This window comes from Populus euphratica, unplaced genomic scaffold (genome assembly GCF_000495115.2).
Source record: "Populus euphratica unplaced genomic scaffold, PopEup_1.0 scaffold1.1, whole genome shotgun sequence".
NCBI lineage: Eukaryota > Viridiplantae > Streptophyta > Magnoliopsida > Malpighiales > Salicaceae > Populus > Populus euphratica.
In genome coordinates, this window is record NW_011499845.1 from 8,637,356 (window position 1) to 8,655,618 (window position 18,263).

The window sequence follows — 18,263 nt, forward strand, 5'->3', positions numbered from 1 at the left end:
AGCTATAATTTCGAAATGGACCCAATCAATGCTATCTAGAATGCATTTTCCAATAATGCAGTTCATGAAGATTAAGGAATATTCATTATCCCAGTAGAATATGCCAAAGCGGAGCTAGCTATGGCAACCATGCAAATGGATTCCCAGTTGGGCCAGCTTTGCGATGAACAAAGAGGTCCTTTAATTTCTCTAATATTTGCAATGGCTCAAGGTGCTAAGAAACAAACATCACACAACACACAACACAAGAAGATCGATACGCGTTTGGCTAAACGTGATTTGTAAGCAAGGCATCAACTATTTATATTCACTGATCATTAAACTATATTTTTACACTGCCGTGCAAAGCTAGGAAAATATTAGAGATGAAGCGTAAGACTCGGGATAAACTTTTTAGCGTTGAATTGCTAAGCTCTATTAAATTTCTTGAAGCAAGTCTCACGGAGACTTATTACATTAAAATTTAATCCGAACAGTATGATTAGACATCCTTTTTTCCCTAAGAAACTAGAAAGGTAGTATCACTGTACCGAGTGATGTAATCATTTGCAATTAATAACTTATAATTATTTGTTAATATGAATGTTTGACCTTGAGATTTATGACAGATTTGTTCTAAACTTCAGAATCAAAGCAGATCACTTGTCGATGTAAATGATGTCAGAGACCCTTGTATTACGGCTAAGTAATATAGAATAGTAATTTAAACTCTTCACATACATGTACATGTGCTGATCAGATCCCAGTTAGAGTTTCTAAACTCTCAGTATTCTGTTGCAAAGATGACGGCGAAAGGACAAGATACCGATCAAGAAGGATTGAAACATAGAAAGACATTAATACACAAATGATATGGGTATGGATCATATAAACGCAATGGATCGTGTTATTCCTAACTTGAGATCGAAGACTTTAATACCTTGCGTATATACATGGAAGAACACATAAATTTTAACCGTTCATCACAAATGTAGTCAAGGTGTGGTGTGGCAATTTTCAAGGGTTGTCGTGAATCAAAATTTTATCGGTGTATGTTTATTAAAAATTATCAAATTAAGAAAAATAAACATGTATAATTTTTTTAATTTTCAGGTATGTTATAAGCTGGCATAAATACATCATAGCACCCTAGATCTCTTATTAAAGTCATATTTAATAAATGATTGGATTGATATTATTAATTCTATAATTTTTTATATCAAATTATAAATAAATTATTTCTTAACAAATAAACTTAATTAAATAAATTTATATTCTATCGAGATCATCAAATATGTTAAAGTCTTTTATGATAAGTTATGTCATCATTTTTTAATAGGATAAAATAAATGGAATACAACTTATAATACAACTCAAAATATCATAAATGTTATATTATACTTAAATCATTTTTCTTTACAAAAAAATAAAATTCATGAGTTATAAATATATACACTATGAGATCTTTAAAATAAAGATTCACAATCTTTTTTTTTTTTACATGTATATTTTGAAAGCATTTTTTTTAAATATTATTATTATTATTTTTTATTTTAAAAGATACTTATTTAAGTATTGAAGAGTCCACATTTTCACAAAAATATATCTTTTATAAATACCAACAATAAATTACTTTGGCTTATTAAATATAAAGTATAAGCTATCAATCACCCTAACTAAAAAGAATAAATGAAATTATTAAAATTAATTAATTAATTGATTAAATAATCTAGCAATACGGTTTATAGGCTACTTGAATTTTTTTTTTTATATAATCCGAGGTGTCTGGACCAGTTTATGCGCACCACAACTAATCTCCGGATCTACTGAACATTCTGCAAGCCTAGTAGACAAATAAAACATTGCGGGGATGACAAACATACACATTGAAGCTTGAATCCAAGATGCATAGGTAAAAAATCTCTACCAAGATCGCTGGGCTACGAGCCTTGGTGCAGCAACTTGAATTTTAGGATATATGGAGGTCGATGATCTTGAGATATTTGAAGTTCTGCTATAGCTAGGATTTTAAAAAAGAAAATTATAATATAAAAGTAGTTTAGATGGTAGCAATTTTCTAATGTTTACATTTCTATGTTAGAAAAAAATAAATCTCTTTCATTGGTCTCATGGAGTTGGAGCGATTGTTAGCTAATGGCTTTACATATAGATGGAATCAGAAGAGGATTTGAAAAAAAAAACAGCCAATGGAATCATCAATATTTGGTTGGCCCTATCTACCGCGCACAGGGGCAGAAAGATTATTGAACTGTGGCGTACAGTATTAGTTTCTTAACCACCTTGCTGATTCCGTTGGCTTCCTTGTTTTCAATATAATATATGAATAAAATATAGATAATTTAAGGGGTTAGCCACTTCTTCTTCCCAACCCACGCAACGAGCCTCTTTGTTTATCCGCATAATAGTCATCAGAAGTGATGGGAAAACTATGAGCTTGACACAGATTCATTTATTTATAAAAAAGGCGAGGGATTCGATAATAATCTTGAAACACAAAATAAACCAACTAGCTAGATTCCAGAGAGGCTATTATAATGGCTAGCCAGTCTCAAGATCAGGGCGAATCGAGCAAGAACCTTTTAATATTGTCTATAAGAAAACACTCCATGTAAAGTTACAGACCCGCCAGCTAATGTGGGTTGGAAATTGTCATTAGCGATACGAAAAATTGTAAAGATAATGATAATCTTATCTCTGGTTGATTGAGCATCACCCTTTCTTGCAAGAAAATCAGCACTGGTATGAAAATATTATAAAAATATTTGATTCTATTAGTAACTATATCTCAGAATCAACAGATCCACGAACCGCCTCTTCTGAGAGACATCGAAGGTGGAAGCCAAAAAAACAACGGCCACAATCATCTTTTTGAGGAAGCAAACAAGAAAGAAAGAAAACCCAGTGAGACCCTGATCCATTTTGTATAACAGGTATTTCTAATGTGCGATGCTTACTGCAACTTGTGTACATGATATTGCTTGTATAATATCATTCTCCCAAGGACGAAAGCCCAGACACTTCGTTTGGTACCCAGTAGCTAGAGGAAATCTTCATTCCAAATTCATATTTCGGTCTAAATCTTCATTCCAAAGTCATATTGCGGTCTATGAACCCCAGTTAATTCTATCTGGTAGTGACAAGATAAAAAGAATCTTGCTACAACCAAGAACGCGTCCCTGAATGTTCCTGTGGTATCAGCAAAGCTGCAAAGGAGGAGTGATGGGAAGAGAGGTCGATTTAAAGATTTTAACGTATTCACCTCCCACCAACATGTGGGCTGTCAGAACTTTTATAAAGCCAGGCCTGTAAAATGATTTCGAAACTGCTTTTCATGGTTTTTAGTCCAGTACAGAATCAAGCCCATCCTAATTATTCATAAACAGTTGCTTACTAAACGCTGAAATCAAACAGTCCCTCCTGCTCCCATGCTTCACCACCTGACCGGCCTTTTTCAGGAATTAAATGACCTGAGTATCATACAGATGCCAAAGGGTGACACCCTAATCTCAGAAGTATTATGTTCCCTTTTCACAGCTGCGCTTACCCCTAAAATAAGCGGCCTCCATCAGCCAAGAAGCTGCCTCGCCCAATCATGGTAAAAACACGCAGAGAAGAATGCGATGAAGTTTGTAAGAAACGACCAGCAAGTAAGGAATGGCAGTCCTCCATGGATCAATCGACCATGAATCGATTGGCCTATAGGGTCTATCTCGCTGGAAATCCTTGCCCTTGGTGATTTTGATCGTGGAGTCTCTCGAAGTCACCTATGAACTATTTATGAAGTTATTTTGGACAATTCACGTCGACGTTGAAATTATTCACATGCTTGCCGTGACTGTTAATTTTAACAAAAATAAATTATCTAAGGTATTGATGTTTTTTTTTATAAAAAAGTTTGATGGATAAATGTTGTGTGGATATTATATATGTATTTCTTCTTGAGATTTGAGTAAATTTAATTACAAATATCTAATTTTTTTTTTTAAAAAATCTAATTTAAATTTTTTGATATGAAATTTTTTATATTGTGAAATAAAATCTATAAAAGATTCTTATCCATTGAAATATTTTTCTATCTAAATAGCCTTGAAGTAAGGTTTTCCATAATTAAAAATTCAAATGGATTAAAGATATTAACCAAGAGTTTGATATATAGATTTTTAGATACGAAAATATTTTTATGGATACGAAAATATTTTAACATATATTTTTAGATTTAATATTATTTTAGAAGGGGTTTTGGTAATTATCTCAATTTTTTTGTGTAAATTATTGAGATTCTATTATGTTGATCTTTAAAACCCATTTGTGTATGTAGGCCGCAACGTCTGATGATCCAGCAAAAGCAAAAGCCCAAACCATCATAATCAAATCGGATTCGGGTCAAAACACTCCCTGCCCGACTGCCCCTGAAAAATAGATCCCGCGGTCGCCAACCTCATCGCGAGAGCCAAACAAGACCGACACGCACACAAAATAATGCAGAAGCGGGACCTGAACAAGTCCGGTGGCTCAGGGGGCGGATCAGCAGCCCCAGCACCTAAGAGAGGGCGCCCCTTCGGCAGCACAAGCGGCAGCGCCGCCGGCTCATCTGCTGCAGATTCTGTAGCACCGTCCACTCTCCTCGGTCCTTCACTTCAAGTTCACACCTCATTCGCCGGTCAGTTTTCCAAAAAAAAAAGAAAAAACCCTAACTTTTAGTGTTAAAATTAACATATCTTTGATTAATTTGTTAGCTTCAGATCAGAATAATAAAAGAATAGTACTGGCACTTCAAAGTGGATTGAAGAGCGAGTTAACATGGGCACTCAACACTCTCACATTGCTTTCTTTCAAAGAAAAAGAAGACATGCGCAAAGACTCTCTCGCTAAAATATCTGGCTTGCTTGATGCTCTTCTTCAAGTCGTATGCATCTCGCTTTACTCTCTCTCTCTCTTAAAATCTCATGGTTTGTTGAATTATTTTGTTTATATTTTAGCAAAAATTAATTAGGTGTATGATTGTTTTATATTTAGCAATTTGGTGCTAGTGATGATGTGTTAAAACAAAACAGATTGATGACTGGCGAGATATTGCGCTTCCCAGAGAACTCCAGAAGACTCGTAGAGTAAGAACATTAGGTTCTAATTCGCTTGTTACAGGATTTGGTTACGAGTACGAGGCATTGGGATCAAATGACAATGTCAAGCAATCTGGGTAAGTAGGATTTTTATTAAAATCTGGTCTTGGTAAAAGTGGGATGTAAATGTGGGGTGATGTCTTTGTGGCAGATTGACGGATGCTTCAGTGCAGAAGAATGTAGCCAAATTTCGTCCTTCAGAGTGGTGGTATGAAGAGGATGGTTTGTTTAATTTAGATGATGAAGGGAGGGCAGAGAAGCAGCAGTGTGCTGTGGCTGCTTCAAATATCATACGCAATTTCTCTTTCATGCCAGAGAATGAAGTTATTATGGCTGGAAATCGGCATTGCTTGGAAACGGTGTTCCAGTGCATAGAGGATCACAGTACTGGTGAGGACTTAATAAAGCAAAATGCTATTTCTGTTATTTATCATCCAAGTTGAATATCATCATCCTCATCAAAATTTTTGGAAAATTTACAATTGTTTCTCTGAAGCAATCACAGGATAATTTGAGATTTCATACAGCCAGTTGCAAATAAAGATTGTTTGAACTATATCTAGCAAAAAACTGCAGAATATGGTAGACCAAGACACTAAAATTTAGGTCATCTAGGGTCATTAAGCTGATGCTCCGATTGATGAGAAGCCTCATGTGACATCCTTGTGCTTTAGAGCTAAATTTGAGGGCTGAAAACTTGACGGACGTGTAGTTGCTCATTTGAATGTGGAAAGTGAAGATTGTGTTGTATGGCGTAGAATTCAGGAGTTGATATTGATGTGAATTATTTTTCCTGTTTCCATTTTCTTTTCTTTTCTTTTCTTTTTTTTTTATTAGTTTTGCATTTCTTCCCTGATCTTATTATTTTGTTTCACCTTCTACCAAAATGTACTATAATGATAAGGGCCATTGCTGCTAAGGTACATGCATGAAATTTTAGGTTTGGGATCCCTGAATGAAAAGAGAAACACCCATCCTCCCTTACATGTCATGTGCATATGGGAGGTTCTGAAACAGTGATCTAGTTCTTCTCTTAGTGCAACCAGCGTGTTCATGCTTTGGTATATTGGAGTTTGCAGGGATTGGGAGCGTATAAATATGTGATTTAGCCTTGAGTTCGTGATCTTAGAATTTGGTTGAGAAATATAGAGATATCAACTGCTCTCGCTGAATCAGCAAATGTCCTTGAAGAATAGAACCAGAGAACTCTACATATATATTTACCTGTACATAACAGAAGGAAAGAGTTAGATTTTTTTTCAGTTGGCTTACTTCTCTTGATTCTGTTTTATGATATTAGGGCTGGCTATTCCTTTTAGTTTCTCATTGTTGATTCTAATGGAGTGATTTTTCTGATGTGAGTTTACCAGTCCGAGAAAAAATTCTTTTATGAGTTGAAGATACCTTCAAAGCCTAATAAACTGGATTGGGATAGTGATACAATGCAAACACTGCACCTACTGGAATTTTAGCATATTGGTTCACATTGAATCATCAAAGGTGGTCTGATAATTACTGATTGTTGCCATGCTAAACAAAATCTTTTTTGCCCTTTTCTGTCTGCCATCTGTCCCTTGATCACAGCAAAAGAAATTGATTTGCTGAAATGCTTCACAAATACACAAGTATAGTCTATGAAATCAAACTTATTTTTGGTGAAGTAGGAAGATGTTTAGAGAGGAGATTTCACATGTTATGCTTTTGAAGACTTGAGAGAAGATGCTGAGCTTGTAGAATCTGTCTTATGATTCTTAAAGGGTAGAGTTACATTTGTTCTTTGTATGACGTTGTGCAAAGTCAATTCTGTTTTCACTATTCTTGTGTTGCTCTTATTTTCATGTTGTTAGAATCCCATTGTCTCCTACATGGTTTAATATTGTTAGAGAAATTTGGATTTTGATGTTGCTTTAATTAGCCGCTTCCCTTGCACACAGCAGAGAAAAAAAAGGTTGTTTTGACAAAGTGCTTCTCAAATACACAAGTATACCCTGTGAAATTGAACTTATTTTCGGTGATGTAAGTAGGAAGATGTTTAGAAAGGTAATTGCACCTGTTATGCTTTTGAAGACTTGAGAGAGGATGCTGAGCTTGTCGATTCTGTCTTATGATTCTTAAAGGGTTGACTTACATTTGTTCTTTGTTTGAGGTTGTGCAAAGTCAGTTGCGTTTTCACTATTCTTGTGTTGCTCTTATTTTCCCTGTTGATAGAATGTTGTTGTATCCTACATAGCTTAATATTGTTAAAGAATTTTGGATTTTGATGTAGCTGTGATTAGACATTTCCCGAGGGCACAAAAGAAATTGCGGCAGCTAAATGTTGACCTTCTAGGTGGAGTTAAGTCACTGATTATATTCCTGACATAGCAGCTTGAGTATATAAAATGGTTGTCCTGTCCTTTGTTTCTTTGATATTGGCTGTGAAAGTTTAGGGGCAAATAGAATGTCTATAGGATATTACTACTTAATGAAGGAAAGTTCTATTAGGTCTCCAAAGGATCCTGTGTTGCTATAGCATTTAGAAGAAAGAAGGTTGATACAACATTATTAGTTGGGAATGTGGAGGGGACTAAGTTATGGAGTGACTAGCGATGTTCTCTGGGGCTCAAGGCCCTTAATGATCATCGTTTTGTGGCTTTGGGAAGTTGGGACAGATTTAGGACCAGCCTCACTAAATGTAATGATATTAGGGTCTTCCGTGAAATTTGTAAATCATCATCATGCATAGGTTATTTTTGAGGTATGTCGCTATGTTTAACTAACTATATACCGTGCCCATGTTTCATTAGACTTATCTTAATTGTGTAGAGTTGCAATGCTCCCTTTGTACTTATTGTTCCGTTAAATATTTTTCATACAAGTCTAGACAGTATTAAGAAACGCTGAATCCCGAAGCAACACGAAGGACATCACTTTTTCTTATGGCTCACAATTCCCTTATAGTTTAGATAATCCATTGAATCTGATAAGATATGAGATGAGTTTGGACCTCTGAGTCGTTTGAAGAGGTCATTATCCTAATAGTTGAAAGGCTCAAGTTACCATTAATGTGATGATATTAGATTCTAGCTTCACCATTACTGGTTTAGGATCTGATCTCAGAAAAGAAGGGTTTTTTTTACTCATTTAGCATCATCGCAGACTATAGTAACACTTTCATTTTCTTTTATCCTCAAGAAACACCTCTGAGTCGTTTGAAGAGGTCATTATCCTAATAGTTGAAAGGCTCAAGTTACCATTAATGTGATGATATTAGATTCTAGCTTCACCATTACTGGTTTAGGATCCGATCTCAGAAAAGAAGGGTTTTTTTTACTCATTTAGCATCATCGCAGACTATAGTAACACTTTCATTTTCTTTTATCCTCAAGAAACACCGTAAGATTGCTTTATGTTAATGGAGAGGATATCAGTGTGGATATTCTTGTCAAATTGCAAATTGTCTATAACCTTGTTCTTCCCCCCTAGAAGCTTCCTTGCGTTATTTCATCAACCTGCCACTCCCATTTTGTCTCTCTGATTTTTTTTGTGAATAATTTTTTTTTCCTAAAGTGCAAATAATTTAAGTTCGTAGATTCTCTTTGCTTGCTTGTTTTGTTATTGACAGTTTAATTGGACTTCCTCATATCGAGCTCTTTAATTATGTTAAGTTTGTAGTTCTATCTTTTCTGATTTGTAATGAGGCTTTCAATAATTTGAGGACTTGTGATATTCTAGCCTTCTTTTCCTTGCACCATACAATGCTGATGCAGAAATTAGATGTATATGTTTCACATGTTGTTGTAAATGCTTCTAAAAGTTCTTGACAATTACAGAGGATGAGGAACTTGTTACGAATGCCCTCGAGACAATTGTAAATTTGGCTCCATTGCTTGATCTCCGAATTTTTAGCTCCTCAAAGCCATCTTACATCAAAATAACGTGAGAAATCTTATTTATTATTGCCTCATATTAATTTTTTTATTCTAACTTGTGGTTGATAAGTTTGTTAATTTCTTTATTGAGCAGAGAAAAACGTGCAGTACAAGCAATCATGGGGATGCTGGGATCTGCAGTTAAAGCCTGGCACTGTGCAGCTGCTGAATTACTAGGGCGTTTGATTATAAATCCTGACAATGAACCTTTCCTTCTTCCCTTTTTCCCACAGGTTGATCTTTCTCTGTTGATGGCGCAAGTTATATAATGTCTTTGCATAAATTTATAACGATGGGCCAAATGACCATTGCAGATACACAAGCGTTTAGTAGATCTTATGAGCTCACCTGCACTTGATGCCCAGGCAGCTGCTGTTGGCGCTCTTTATAACCTTGCAGAAGTTAATATGGACTGCAGATTGAAGCTTGCTAGTGAGCGATGGTAATTTTTCTTTTATTTTTGATTTTGGTTTCATAAATTAGAATGATACAAAGAAAGAAGGCTTTGACAAGAAATTTTATTGTCAAAGGGTTTACTGGGTTGCAGACATGACATTTTTGGTGTGTACAATTTAAAAAATTCAGGGCAGTTGATCGATTGCTTAGAGTGATTCGGGCGCCACATCCTGTGCCAGAAGTTTGTCGGAAAGCGGCGATGATATTGGAGAGTCTGGTCTCTGAGCCACAAAACAAGGCCTTGCTACTAGCTTACGAGAACGCATTTGCTGAGATTCTCTTCTCAGATACAAGATATTCTGATACATTTGCCAGAATATTGTATGAACTGACGTCCAGACCAAGTAACAAATTCACAGCAGCTCGTGGTGTTTGGGGCATGTGATTGGAAACCGGCATCATTTATAGCTGATCCAGCTCCGAGCTGCCAGAATGTTGATTTGGAACTTGATTAAGACTTAGATTTTGTAGTTGCCTGCTTGCATTTAGGTTCACTTTATAATCGGATTGATGCCTTCACATCCTTGTAGTCTTTATTTTGTATTTAAAAGTATTTCGGCTATTTTGTCTTAGTATCAACTTGCACATTCCGTGTACCCATGCGTTATTTATATTATTTTTTGTTGGTGTATGTTTTTATCTCCAGAAAATTTACTTTGGTCTCTATGTTTTTTTTATCCAACAATCTTCTTGCATAAGTGAAGGTATCCTTCCCCAATCCAGCACTGTCTTCCTTCTCCCTTTCCCTACCATTCTCCATAAAGAAGAAAGAATAGAGCGATGCATCTCGAATGCAGAACATAATTTTACATTTAAACGTGAGCTCTCGTGCAAAAGACCGATCCAGCTTTCGTTTTGTTATCTAAATAGTCCAGCCCATAGAGTTTTAAATCTCGGACCGCTGGCCCCGAGTTTGAACCTCGGTCTTGTTTTCTTTAATAGGGTTTTATTTAAAATCTTTAATTGAAATAATGTAAGAGTAAAACCATAAAATACATTTGGATTGAACTTCTAATCTAATTAGGATCCAAATAGTCTGAGTTTGATTTGTTAGGTCATAAGAGGTTTGGATTATGAATTAGACTTCGCAAAATATTATATGCTTGTTATTCATTTTAGAAGAAAAAAAATATCGATCTCGTTTGTTATGGTAGAATCACTCTTTTTATCAATATTAAGTACATTCATGCTCTTAATTCATAATAATAATAATAAAGTGATTCTTGATGCCTTGTGTTTAGTTGATCTGATTTTTCCGAGTTTAATATGCTTATTGAAACCCTAAATATATAGATGTTTATTAATGTTATTTGGAAGTCTTATTTAGAAAGGAGAAGTTTATCCTCATAATTGCCTCAAGTTTTAACCTTGTGTTTTTTATTTTATTATTTTTTTTTTCAAACCTCTCACTCCTTTTACTCTCTTTGCAAAAGCATTGAACCCCCTATTTTTTTATTGTATTTAATTTAAATTTAATGAACTCGTCATTGCATATGGTTTTACACATATACTAGAGATCCTTCACACTTCATTCTACAAATATTTTATATATATATATATATATATATATATATATATATATACTATTAATATTTTACCACTCAACACCTAACCCATATGTTAGTCTTTAATTTTCAATCCCGAAACGAACATAGAGCAAGTAATCTTAAGCAAATAGGGTGTGCCTGTCGCCATCAATTTCGATTGGTAAACCACGAGCATTTAGAGTTAAATTATGATGGAAATCGATATACTTGCACCCAACCTCTAACTTATGTGACAAGATACCCTGCTTGGTTTACCGCATGCCCTACCTCCAGCTCAATTGACTCTAGCCTCCGGCGGTGGAGGTGTATACGAGCAAAGTTAACGAAGCCCACCGACCTCTTATTAAAACGAATTTCAGTGCACCTTGGCTGTGCAAGTAAACAATCCAACTGATGCCCTGGCACTTCCTTCTACGAAATATACATGTAAATAATGCCTCAATCGGGAATGTATATCATACATATGAAAACAGGATAATCGACCAAATTGATGCTTTGGCATTCTCGAGGATGCATTTGGGAATTGACAACCATGGATGGGATTAATGGTATGGCTCGATTTTGAGATAGCCCAAATGGATCTTAGAATTGGTTGTAATTATCAAAAAGAAAAAGGTAAAAAAATGGAACCATCTTCTTGGGTTGTTGTTGTGATCCAAGAGGCTCCTTTTCTTTATTTTTCGGTCTCCTTTTCTCCTACATCAATGATCCAACAGAGGCTGAGAGGCTTGATAAATATTTCGAGAAAAAAAAAACAGGTAGATTAAAGAATGTTCAGCTTTTCAGCCATCTTGAACATGAATGACATTCGTTGATTAACAACATAATAAAAATACGAAGAGAATCAGAATTTAACCATAAAAACAATTAATTGTCTTCACTTGCACATAAATTGCACTTACATAAAACAATTGATAATCCGTTCTCAAAAAAAGAAAAATCAAAAGAAAAGAAAAGAGTTGTAAGCAATTGACATTATAACTATCTCCCTCCGAAAAGGGTAAATTGTCGAGCTTCAAGAAGCAATGGACACCACTTTAGGCACATGAACAGGGAATTCATCAATCTCATCAATCCAGGGATTCTTCTCTTTTGCCGGATTGATCGTCCTCAATGCATGCCACACCGCACTGTTACACTTGAATCCTGAACCAAAAGCAATCTGCCAAGTTCTATCACCCTTCCTAATTCTTCCTTTGGCCTCAGTGTAAGCCAATTCATACCACAGCGAACTACTAGAGGTGTTACCAAACCTATAAAGAGTCATTCTTGAAGGCTCCATATGCCAATCAGAGAGCTCAAGGTTTTTCTCTAGTTCATCTAACACAGCTCTCCCTCCAGCATGAATGCAGAAGTGTTCAAAAGCCAACTTGAAATCAGGAATGTATGGTTTTATGTTCAGTTTAAAGATCTTTCTTCCTACTAAAGTTGCAAAAAATAGGAGCTGTTCTGACATGGGAAGTACCAATGGCCCTAGTGTTGTAATATTGGTTTTCAGAGCTTCCCCCGCAACAGCCATAAGGTCTTTAGAAAGTGAGACACCAATTCTTTTGGTGTCATCCTCCTTTTGGAAGACACAATTGTAACACTTGTCATCGGCACCTTTGTGTGTGCGAACAGTGTGGATTAGTTGATACTTTGAGCGGCGGCGATCGGATGGTCGGTTGGAGAGAAGGATTGCGGCACCACCCATACGGAATAAGCAGTTGGAGACAAGCATGGAGCGGTCATTGCCGAAGTACCAATTAAGAGTGATGTTCTCCATGCTGATCACCAGGGCATAGGAATTGGGAAGCACCTGTAATTAATTAAGATAAAATCCATCAGTTAACTTGTACATAGGAGCATTGTATGTGCAGAACCCACCTTGCGCGCTTCAATTTCCGAAAAAGAGCATAGCATACAGCTGGATCATCAGTGTAACGTTTATCCAACACAGCCAGCAAATTGGACTTTCTTGCAAATAACACAGCCAGCAAATATATGGAGGTTGATTCATTGCAATATTGGACTTTCTTGTTTTTGTGTAGTACTATCTCTTTTCCTATTTATTAAGGACGCATGAACTGTTTCCAAAGCTATAAATGCAGTACTGTGAACGACAAAGACAGTTTGAAAGGGAAACTATTTTCTGACCCAAGATGGTTGAGTGCATGGGACTAACATTTATCTTGTTCGAACACTCCTTGCTACCTTTTCTTTTTTATTCAGATTACATCTCCTGTCTTTAATTCGAAGTTCAATGAAAGTCAGCATGGTATGTTTCGATCGCCTAATAACAGCTGGACATCAGCTTGTGGATGTCACCAAATTAATTACTGAGCCGTTTCATTAAATTGCATCACCCCCTTTTTTTCTAGTCCAAAACGAAGGGACGATGCTTGATATTTCATACCTGCAAAAGCTGCTTGGCGAGATCGATGGAAATAAGCCCAGCACTGCAACCCATTCCGCCAAGATTGTAGCTCAATATGTTCCCTCTAAGCTTGTAATGATTGATTACCATAGCAGAGAGAGAAGGGGTTGGGTTGAACAAACTGCAGTTCACTATAAGAATACCTATATCCTTAGCTTTAACCCCAGTTTTGGCCAGGAGCTCATCAATGGCTCCAAACATCACCATCTCAGCCTCCTTCCTTGCGTCCTCCATGCACGGCCTTGGTGTGACCCGCATCACAGCCTCGGGGAAGTAAGTGTTTTGTCCTAAACCAGACCTCTCGAGGATCTTCTTTTGAAAGGCCAGATTCTCTTCACTGAAGCAGCCTGCTACTCCTGATTTCTCCATGAAAGTTTCTCTGGTGCACATTCGAGCAGGTTCAGGCTTGTAACATGCAAAATCCACCAAGAATATTTTTCTAGGACGGCTCATGAAGTAGAGAGTAGCCAAGAAAACTAGAAGACCTGAGCACAGAGTTACTGAGACAAAATTGAACTTGAGGTGGTTCCATAGCTGGACCAAATCTCGGATAGTGAGTGTTGAAAGATGAGCTGATGCAATGAATATGAGTGGAACAAGCAAGAGATACATGGCACTAGAGACTAAATAATGATAACCAAGCTTCACATATTTGAGTCTAACAGATAAGAGAAAGTGTGGGAGGCTGTTTCTCTTCGTCTCGGCATCAACTGTGACTGATTCTGGTATCGGTTTTTGTTTGCTCTGATCCTCTGCCATTTTGTTGGAACTTCAATGTATAGCCTAAGAAATTAAATTGGAGTTCTTACTCTTTTTATGTGGTTAAACAAAAAAGAGGAGAACCCACAAAGCTATAGAGAAGGAATGGAAAGATCTCTGATCAATGTGAAAATTATAGCCAAGAGGGCCGGATTCTGTGAAATGAGCACAGAAAAAGAAAACTTGAAGGTGTGCTTGCTTTGTTGTATGATAATTGAGAAGAAAGAAAAATGGCTTGCAAAGAGGGAAGAGATGAGTTGGGATTTAAAGAGTATGGGTATGGATAAAGAAGGGAGAGTTGGACTCGGGAGGATGCAACTACCCCAGCGAACTTTTAATTGTTAACCCGCCATGGAATTCAATTTGCCAACCAGGAAAATACAGGTATTAGATTTGTTCACACGTATTTTTCCCTTTTGTGTTTATACAATTAGGTCTACTTGTACGCATCTAATTTTGTACTTCGCCTCTCCCATGATGGCAATACATTCAACACGTCCCCTGTTGGCCATCTGCCGAAGTGTTCATCAGTGTTCTCATTCAGAATTATGAAACGCTCTAAAGGCACTGTTTATTAAAGAATAAATTATTATGGATTGTCTTAGTGATTTGGTCCCTTTTTTTGTCCTATCATAGTCTTATGGAAACAAATTAATTGTCAATTAAAACACATTTATATTAACAAATTTCGAAGCTTTTAGATGCCTTAATAAAATCTTGTGATTGTTAAAAGTAACTAGTTAGAATGTAACGGGGTAAATAAAAAGTTTGTTTGATATTGTGATAATAATTATTTTTTATTTAAAAATATATTGAAATAATATTTTGTTAAAATGTTATTTTTTATATCAGAAAGTTCAAATATTTTAAAAATACTAAAAAAATTTAATTCAAATAAAATAAATAAAATAAAATTCATTTTTTTCTTTAAAAAAATTTTAAAACACAAACAAATAAATAAAAATAATCATAAATAACAAGCTAACACTTCAAACATATGGATCATGCACGAACACTAGGGGGGAGGCTAGCATGGTCTAGGATTAAAAAAAAACAAAATTCAAAAATAGGGGACTTAAATATAAAAAAAGGTAGAAAAATAATTTTTTAAAACGAGTGCCTAAGCATATACTTTAGTCTTCTAACCCTTTAAATTATAAATTTTTAATCTCTAAAAATTTATAAAATTTAATTTTGATCTTAAATTTTATTTTTTTTCTTAGTCAATAAATTCATAAAAAAGAAAGAAAATAGCTGAATTTTAGTAATGAAGAAAGAAATTATTGATTAAAATTGATTTTGATAATCAAAACAAGTAATTTTGGTGTTAATAAATTTTTTTAATGAGAAAAATTCATACAGAGTGTTTTTTTACTTTAAACTAGCATTAATTGGTAAATTTTTATTTGGGTTAATTATGGTTTTAGGAATAAATTTCTTATTTGTTAGAGGTCATATATATGTCTTACAAGATTTTTAGGGTTGCTAGAATTTGGACAGTGCTAGCGTCGTGTCGTTTATTTTTTTTTTCAACCCATTAAGGGGTGTACTTGCCCTTTAAAAATCTTTTTAAAAACTAATGTTTAGAAGCATGAGCTACTCTAAGCCCGCGTGCTTGTACCTTTTCGAGAGGCATGAGAATTTTAGGCTTTCGTTGCTTGAGAGATTTTGTTTTTATCATTTTATCAATTACAATTGTATTTGTTTTTATATATATATTTTAAATTTTTTTATTTAATATTTGGTTGATTAATTAATTAACATAATTTGTAATTTTTTTATTTAATATTTGGTTGATTAACATAATTTTTTTTGTTTTAGTTTGGTTTCTTTTTACAATCACTTTGATATTTTATTGATTCTTAATTTTATAAATTTTTATTTTAAATGAAAATATATATATATTAAAAAAATTAAACTCAATTAAGTTCATTAAGTCATATATTTGGCTTATTTAATTATTTACTTTGGATAGGTAAGGTTTAAGTTTGATAAAAAAAAAAAATTGTACAAATAATTTTTAATTTATTTAATAAAAATTATATATAAAAAAAATTAAAATCAACTGATTTCATCACTCAAGTTATATGTTTAACTTATTAATTTTTTCCATGCGAGGATCGAGCTTAATAATGGTTTTTTGTTATATAAATAATTTTTAATTTATTTAATTAAAAGTATACCTAAACATTTTGAATTCCAGAGATATTAAACATGTCATAAAAGCCTACTGGTTTTTTCAATAAAGAAAAAAAAGTCAACCCGCGGTGTTCCGAATTTTTCACATAAGTTCGTTCTATTTCAAGGACACATGGATCTAACATAACGGGTCCCGACACGAAGCCCAAGGGCGGTGTCATAAATAGCGCGAACCATGATCTGCAGTCCGAAGTGACGAACCTTACCTGGCTTGCTAGCTAGCGCGTGAAATTTGGGCACTTCAATTTCCCCTCTCTGTCTCAACCATGCCACCCAGAAGAAACCACATCAGAAGCTTCACGGACGGCGCATACCCTATTCGAGGCTCTTTTTTTTAAAAAAAAATCTGATGAAAGCAAAATAATAGTTTTTTAAAAAATATTTGTATTTAAAAATATATTAAATTTTTTATTTTTTAAATTATTTTTTATATCAACATAAAAAAATAATCTAAAAACATCAAAAAAAATATTAATTTCAAATAAAAAACTTTTAAAAAATATATTAAAAAAAAACAAATGAGGTTCAAGTGTGAGTCCAATCCAACAATAGATGGTAATTGGAATATGCCAATGTGATTAGAAGGATATTTTTTTTAATATTTTTTTACTTTATAAAATTTATTTTAGATATTGATAAATCAAAACAATATGAAAAATAATCTAAAAAATTTAAATTTTAATAAAAAAAAACATGTTAAAATTAAGGGACTAATGTTTTGTATAGTAGCTTGCTTTTGTTTAGGAGAAATAATAGTGTGAGATCTTCACACATGATTTAAAGTATCATTTTTTTAATGTATTACATTAGTGAATCCAGTTTATAATTTAATTCTTAAGTTTTGAAAATCTTAGCCACACTCTTCAATTTTTTTATGTTTTGTATTTATAAAAATCAGTTATTTTCTTATTTACCCTCCATTTTTAATTCTTTAGTTGTGTTTCTGGTGAGGTCAAAACATAGAGTGAACCGGCTACCTTGATTAAAAGAAAATAAATACAGCTTCTAAATTGAACAATAATCTAGCGATCGAGGTTTCGGCATGGCAGGTTTTGGGAAGGGTTTGTGACCACTATAATTAGTGGGAGAATGTCTTTTGCAGCATTTTGTACTTCTTGGATACGTTCAATTAAAAATATACTAAATTAATATTTTTAGTATTATTTAATGGTTTTGATATACTAATATAAAAACTATCAAAAAAATAATACTTTTAAAGTGATAAATGTTGTTTTTGAAAGTTTTTTTAATTGAAAATATATTAAAATTATATATATATAAGCAGTGGTCCCAAACTTTCTAGGAGAGTTAGGTCGGCATTGATTATGAATAGTCGGGTTTACTTAGCTGCCCTATGACCATGATAGCCGTCTGTTTCTGTCTTGAAATTGCGTGTCCAAGGTTGAGGCATCTTTCCACTTACAAAACAACTTCTTTAATTCATTGAACGTCCAGCCGATTTGCACCCAGCAACCACCTTCGATATTTATACCGTTCTAGCGTATTTATCACCCTGCATGGACACAAGCACCAGCTTGTAGGGCATGGTAGGCAAGAAATACTCCATGCACGAAACCCCTACCCACATTTTATTTGTTTTTATTAGGTGGCAAGCGTCCAACAAATAAAGGAAAACTTGAGAGTTGATAATTTTAACCCAAGATTTTACCGGGAAAATACACTCGAAAACCCGGCCCCTCTTTACTCTAATATGGACTTGGGCTGAAAACGGGCCTAGGGCAACGCTTTGGCCCATAACGTGTTGAAGCGGGTCAAATTTCGGACTTGTGCACTTGCCAAGCATAAGATTAGCAGGAACTCCCGAGGAGGTCGCGTACACGCATTCATTTTTCAT

The 18,263-nt window shown here is 34.5% G+C and overlaps 2 protein-coding genes across 3 annotated transcripts; one reads left to right on the forward strand and one right to left on the reverse strand.

The window, feature by feature from the left end:
* Positions 1–4,336: 4,336 nt before the first annotated feature.
* Positions 4,337–10,118, forward strand: LFR (ARM repeat superfamily protein). 2 transcript variants are annotated; one of them, XM_011029093.1, is made up of 8 exons: positions 4,337–4,660; positions 4,737–4,906; positions 5,055–5,197; positions 5,272–5,510; positions 8,933–9,038; positions 9,126–9,264; positions 9,346–9,473; positions 9,617–10,118. In XM_011029093.1, the coding sequence occupies exons 1-8, from the start codon at positions 4,480–4,482 to the stop codon at positions 9,870–9,872; spliced, it is 1,362 nt and encodes a 453-aa protein (XP_011027395.1). In that variant the 5' UTR covers positions 4,337–4,479; the 3' UTR covers positions 9,873–10,118. The 2 variants fall into 2 exon arrangements, with proteins under 2 accessions (XP_011027395.1, XP_011027404.1); XM_011029102.1 differs by having other exon boundaries at positions 4,743–4,906.
* A 1,747-nt stretch (positions 10,119–11,865) lies between these two features.
* Positions 11,866–14,488, reverse strand: LOC105127721 (3-ketoacyl-CoA synthase 11-like). Its single transcript, XM_011029116.1, has 2 exons — positions 13,430–14,488; positions 11,866–12,832 (listed from the first exon to the last, which is right to left on the reverse strand). The coding sequence occupies exons 1-2, from the start codon at positions 14,207–14,209 to the stop codon at positions 12,050–12,052; spliced, it is 1,563 nt and encodes a 520-aa protein (XP_011027418.1). The 5' UTR covers positions 14,210–14,488; the 3' UTR covers positions 11,866–12,049.
* Positions 14,489–18,263: the final 3,775 nt, after the last annotated feature.

What these genes read in the sequence shown, in the direction of transcription:
- LFR (XM_011029093.1), top strand. Translation starts at nt 4,480, where the DNA reads ATGCAGAAGCGGGACCTGAACAAGTCCGGTGGCTCAGGGGGCGGATCA. An exon ending in TTGATGCTCTTCTTCAAGTC is followed by an intron (nt 4,907 to 5,054) that starts GTATGCATCTCG and finishes AAAACAAAACAG; the next exon opens with ATTGATGACTGGCGAGATAT. An exon ending in GACAATGTCAAGCAATCTGG is followed by an intron (nt 5,198 to 5,271) that starts GTAAGTAGGATT and finishes TCTTTGTGGCAG; the next exon opens with ATTGACGGATGCTTCAGTGC.
- LOC105127721 (XM_011029116.1), bottom strand. Translation starts at nt 14,209, where the DNA reads ATGGCAGAGGATCAGAGCAAACAAAAACCGATACCAGAATCAGTCACA. An exon ending in TCGCCAAGCAGCTTTTGCAG is followed by an intron (nt 12,833 to 13,429) that starts GTATGAAATATC and finishes AATTAATTACAG; the next exon opens with GTGCTTCCCAATTCCTATGC.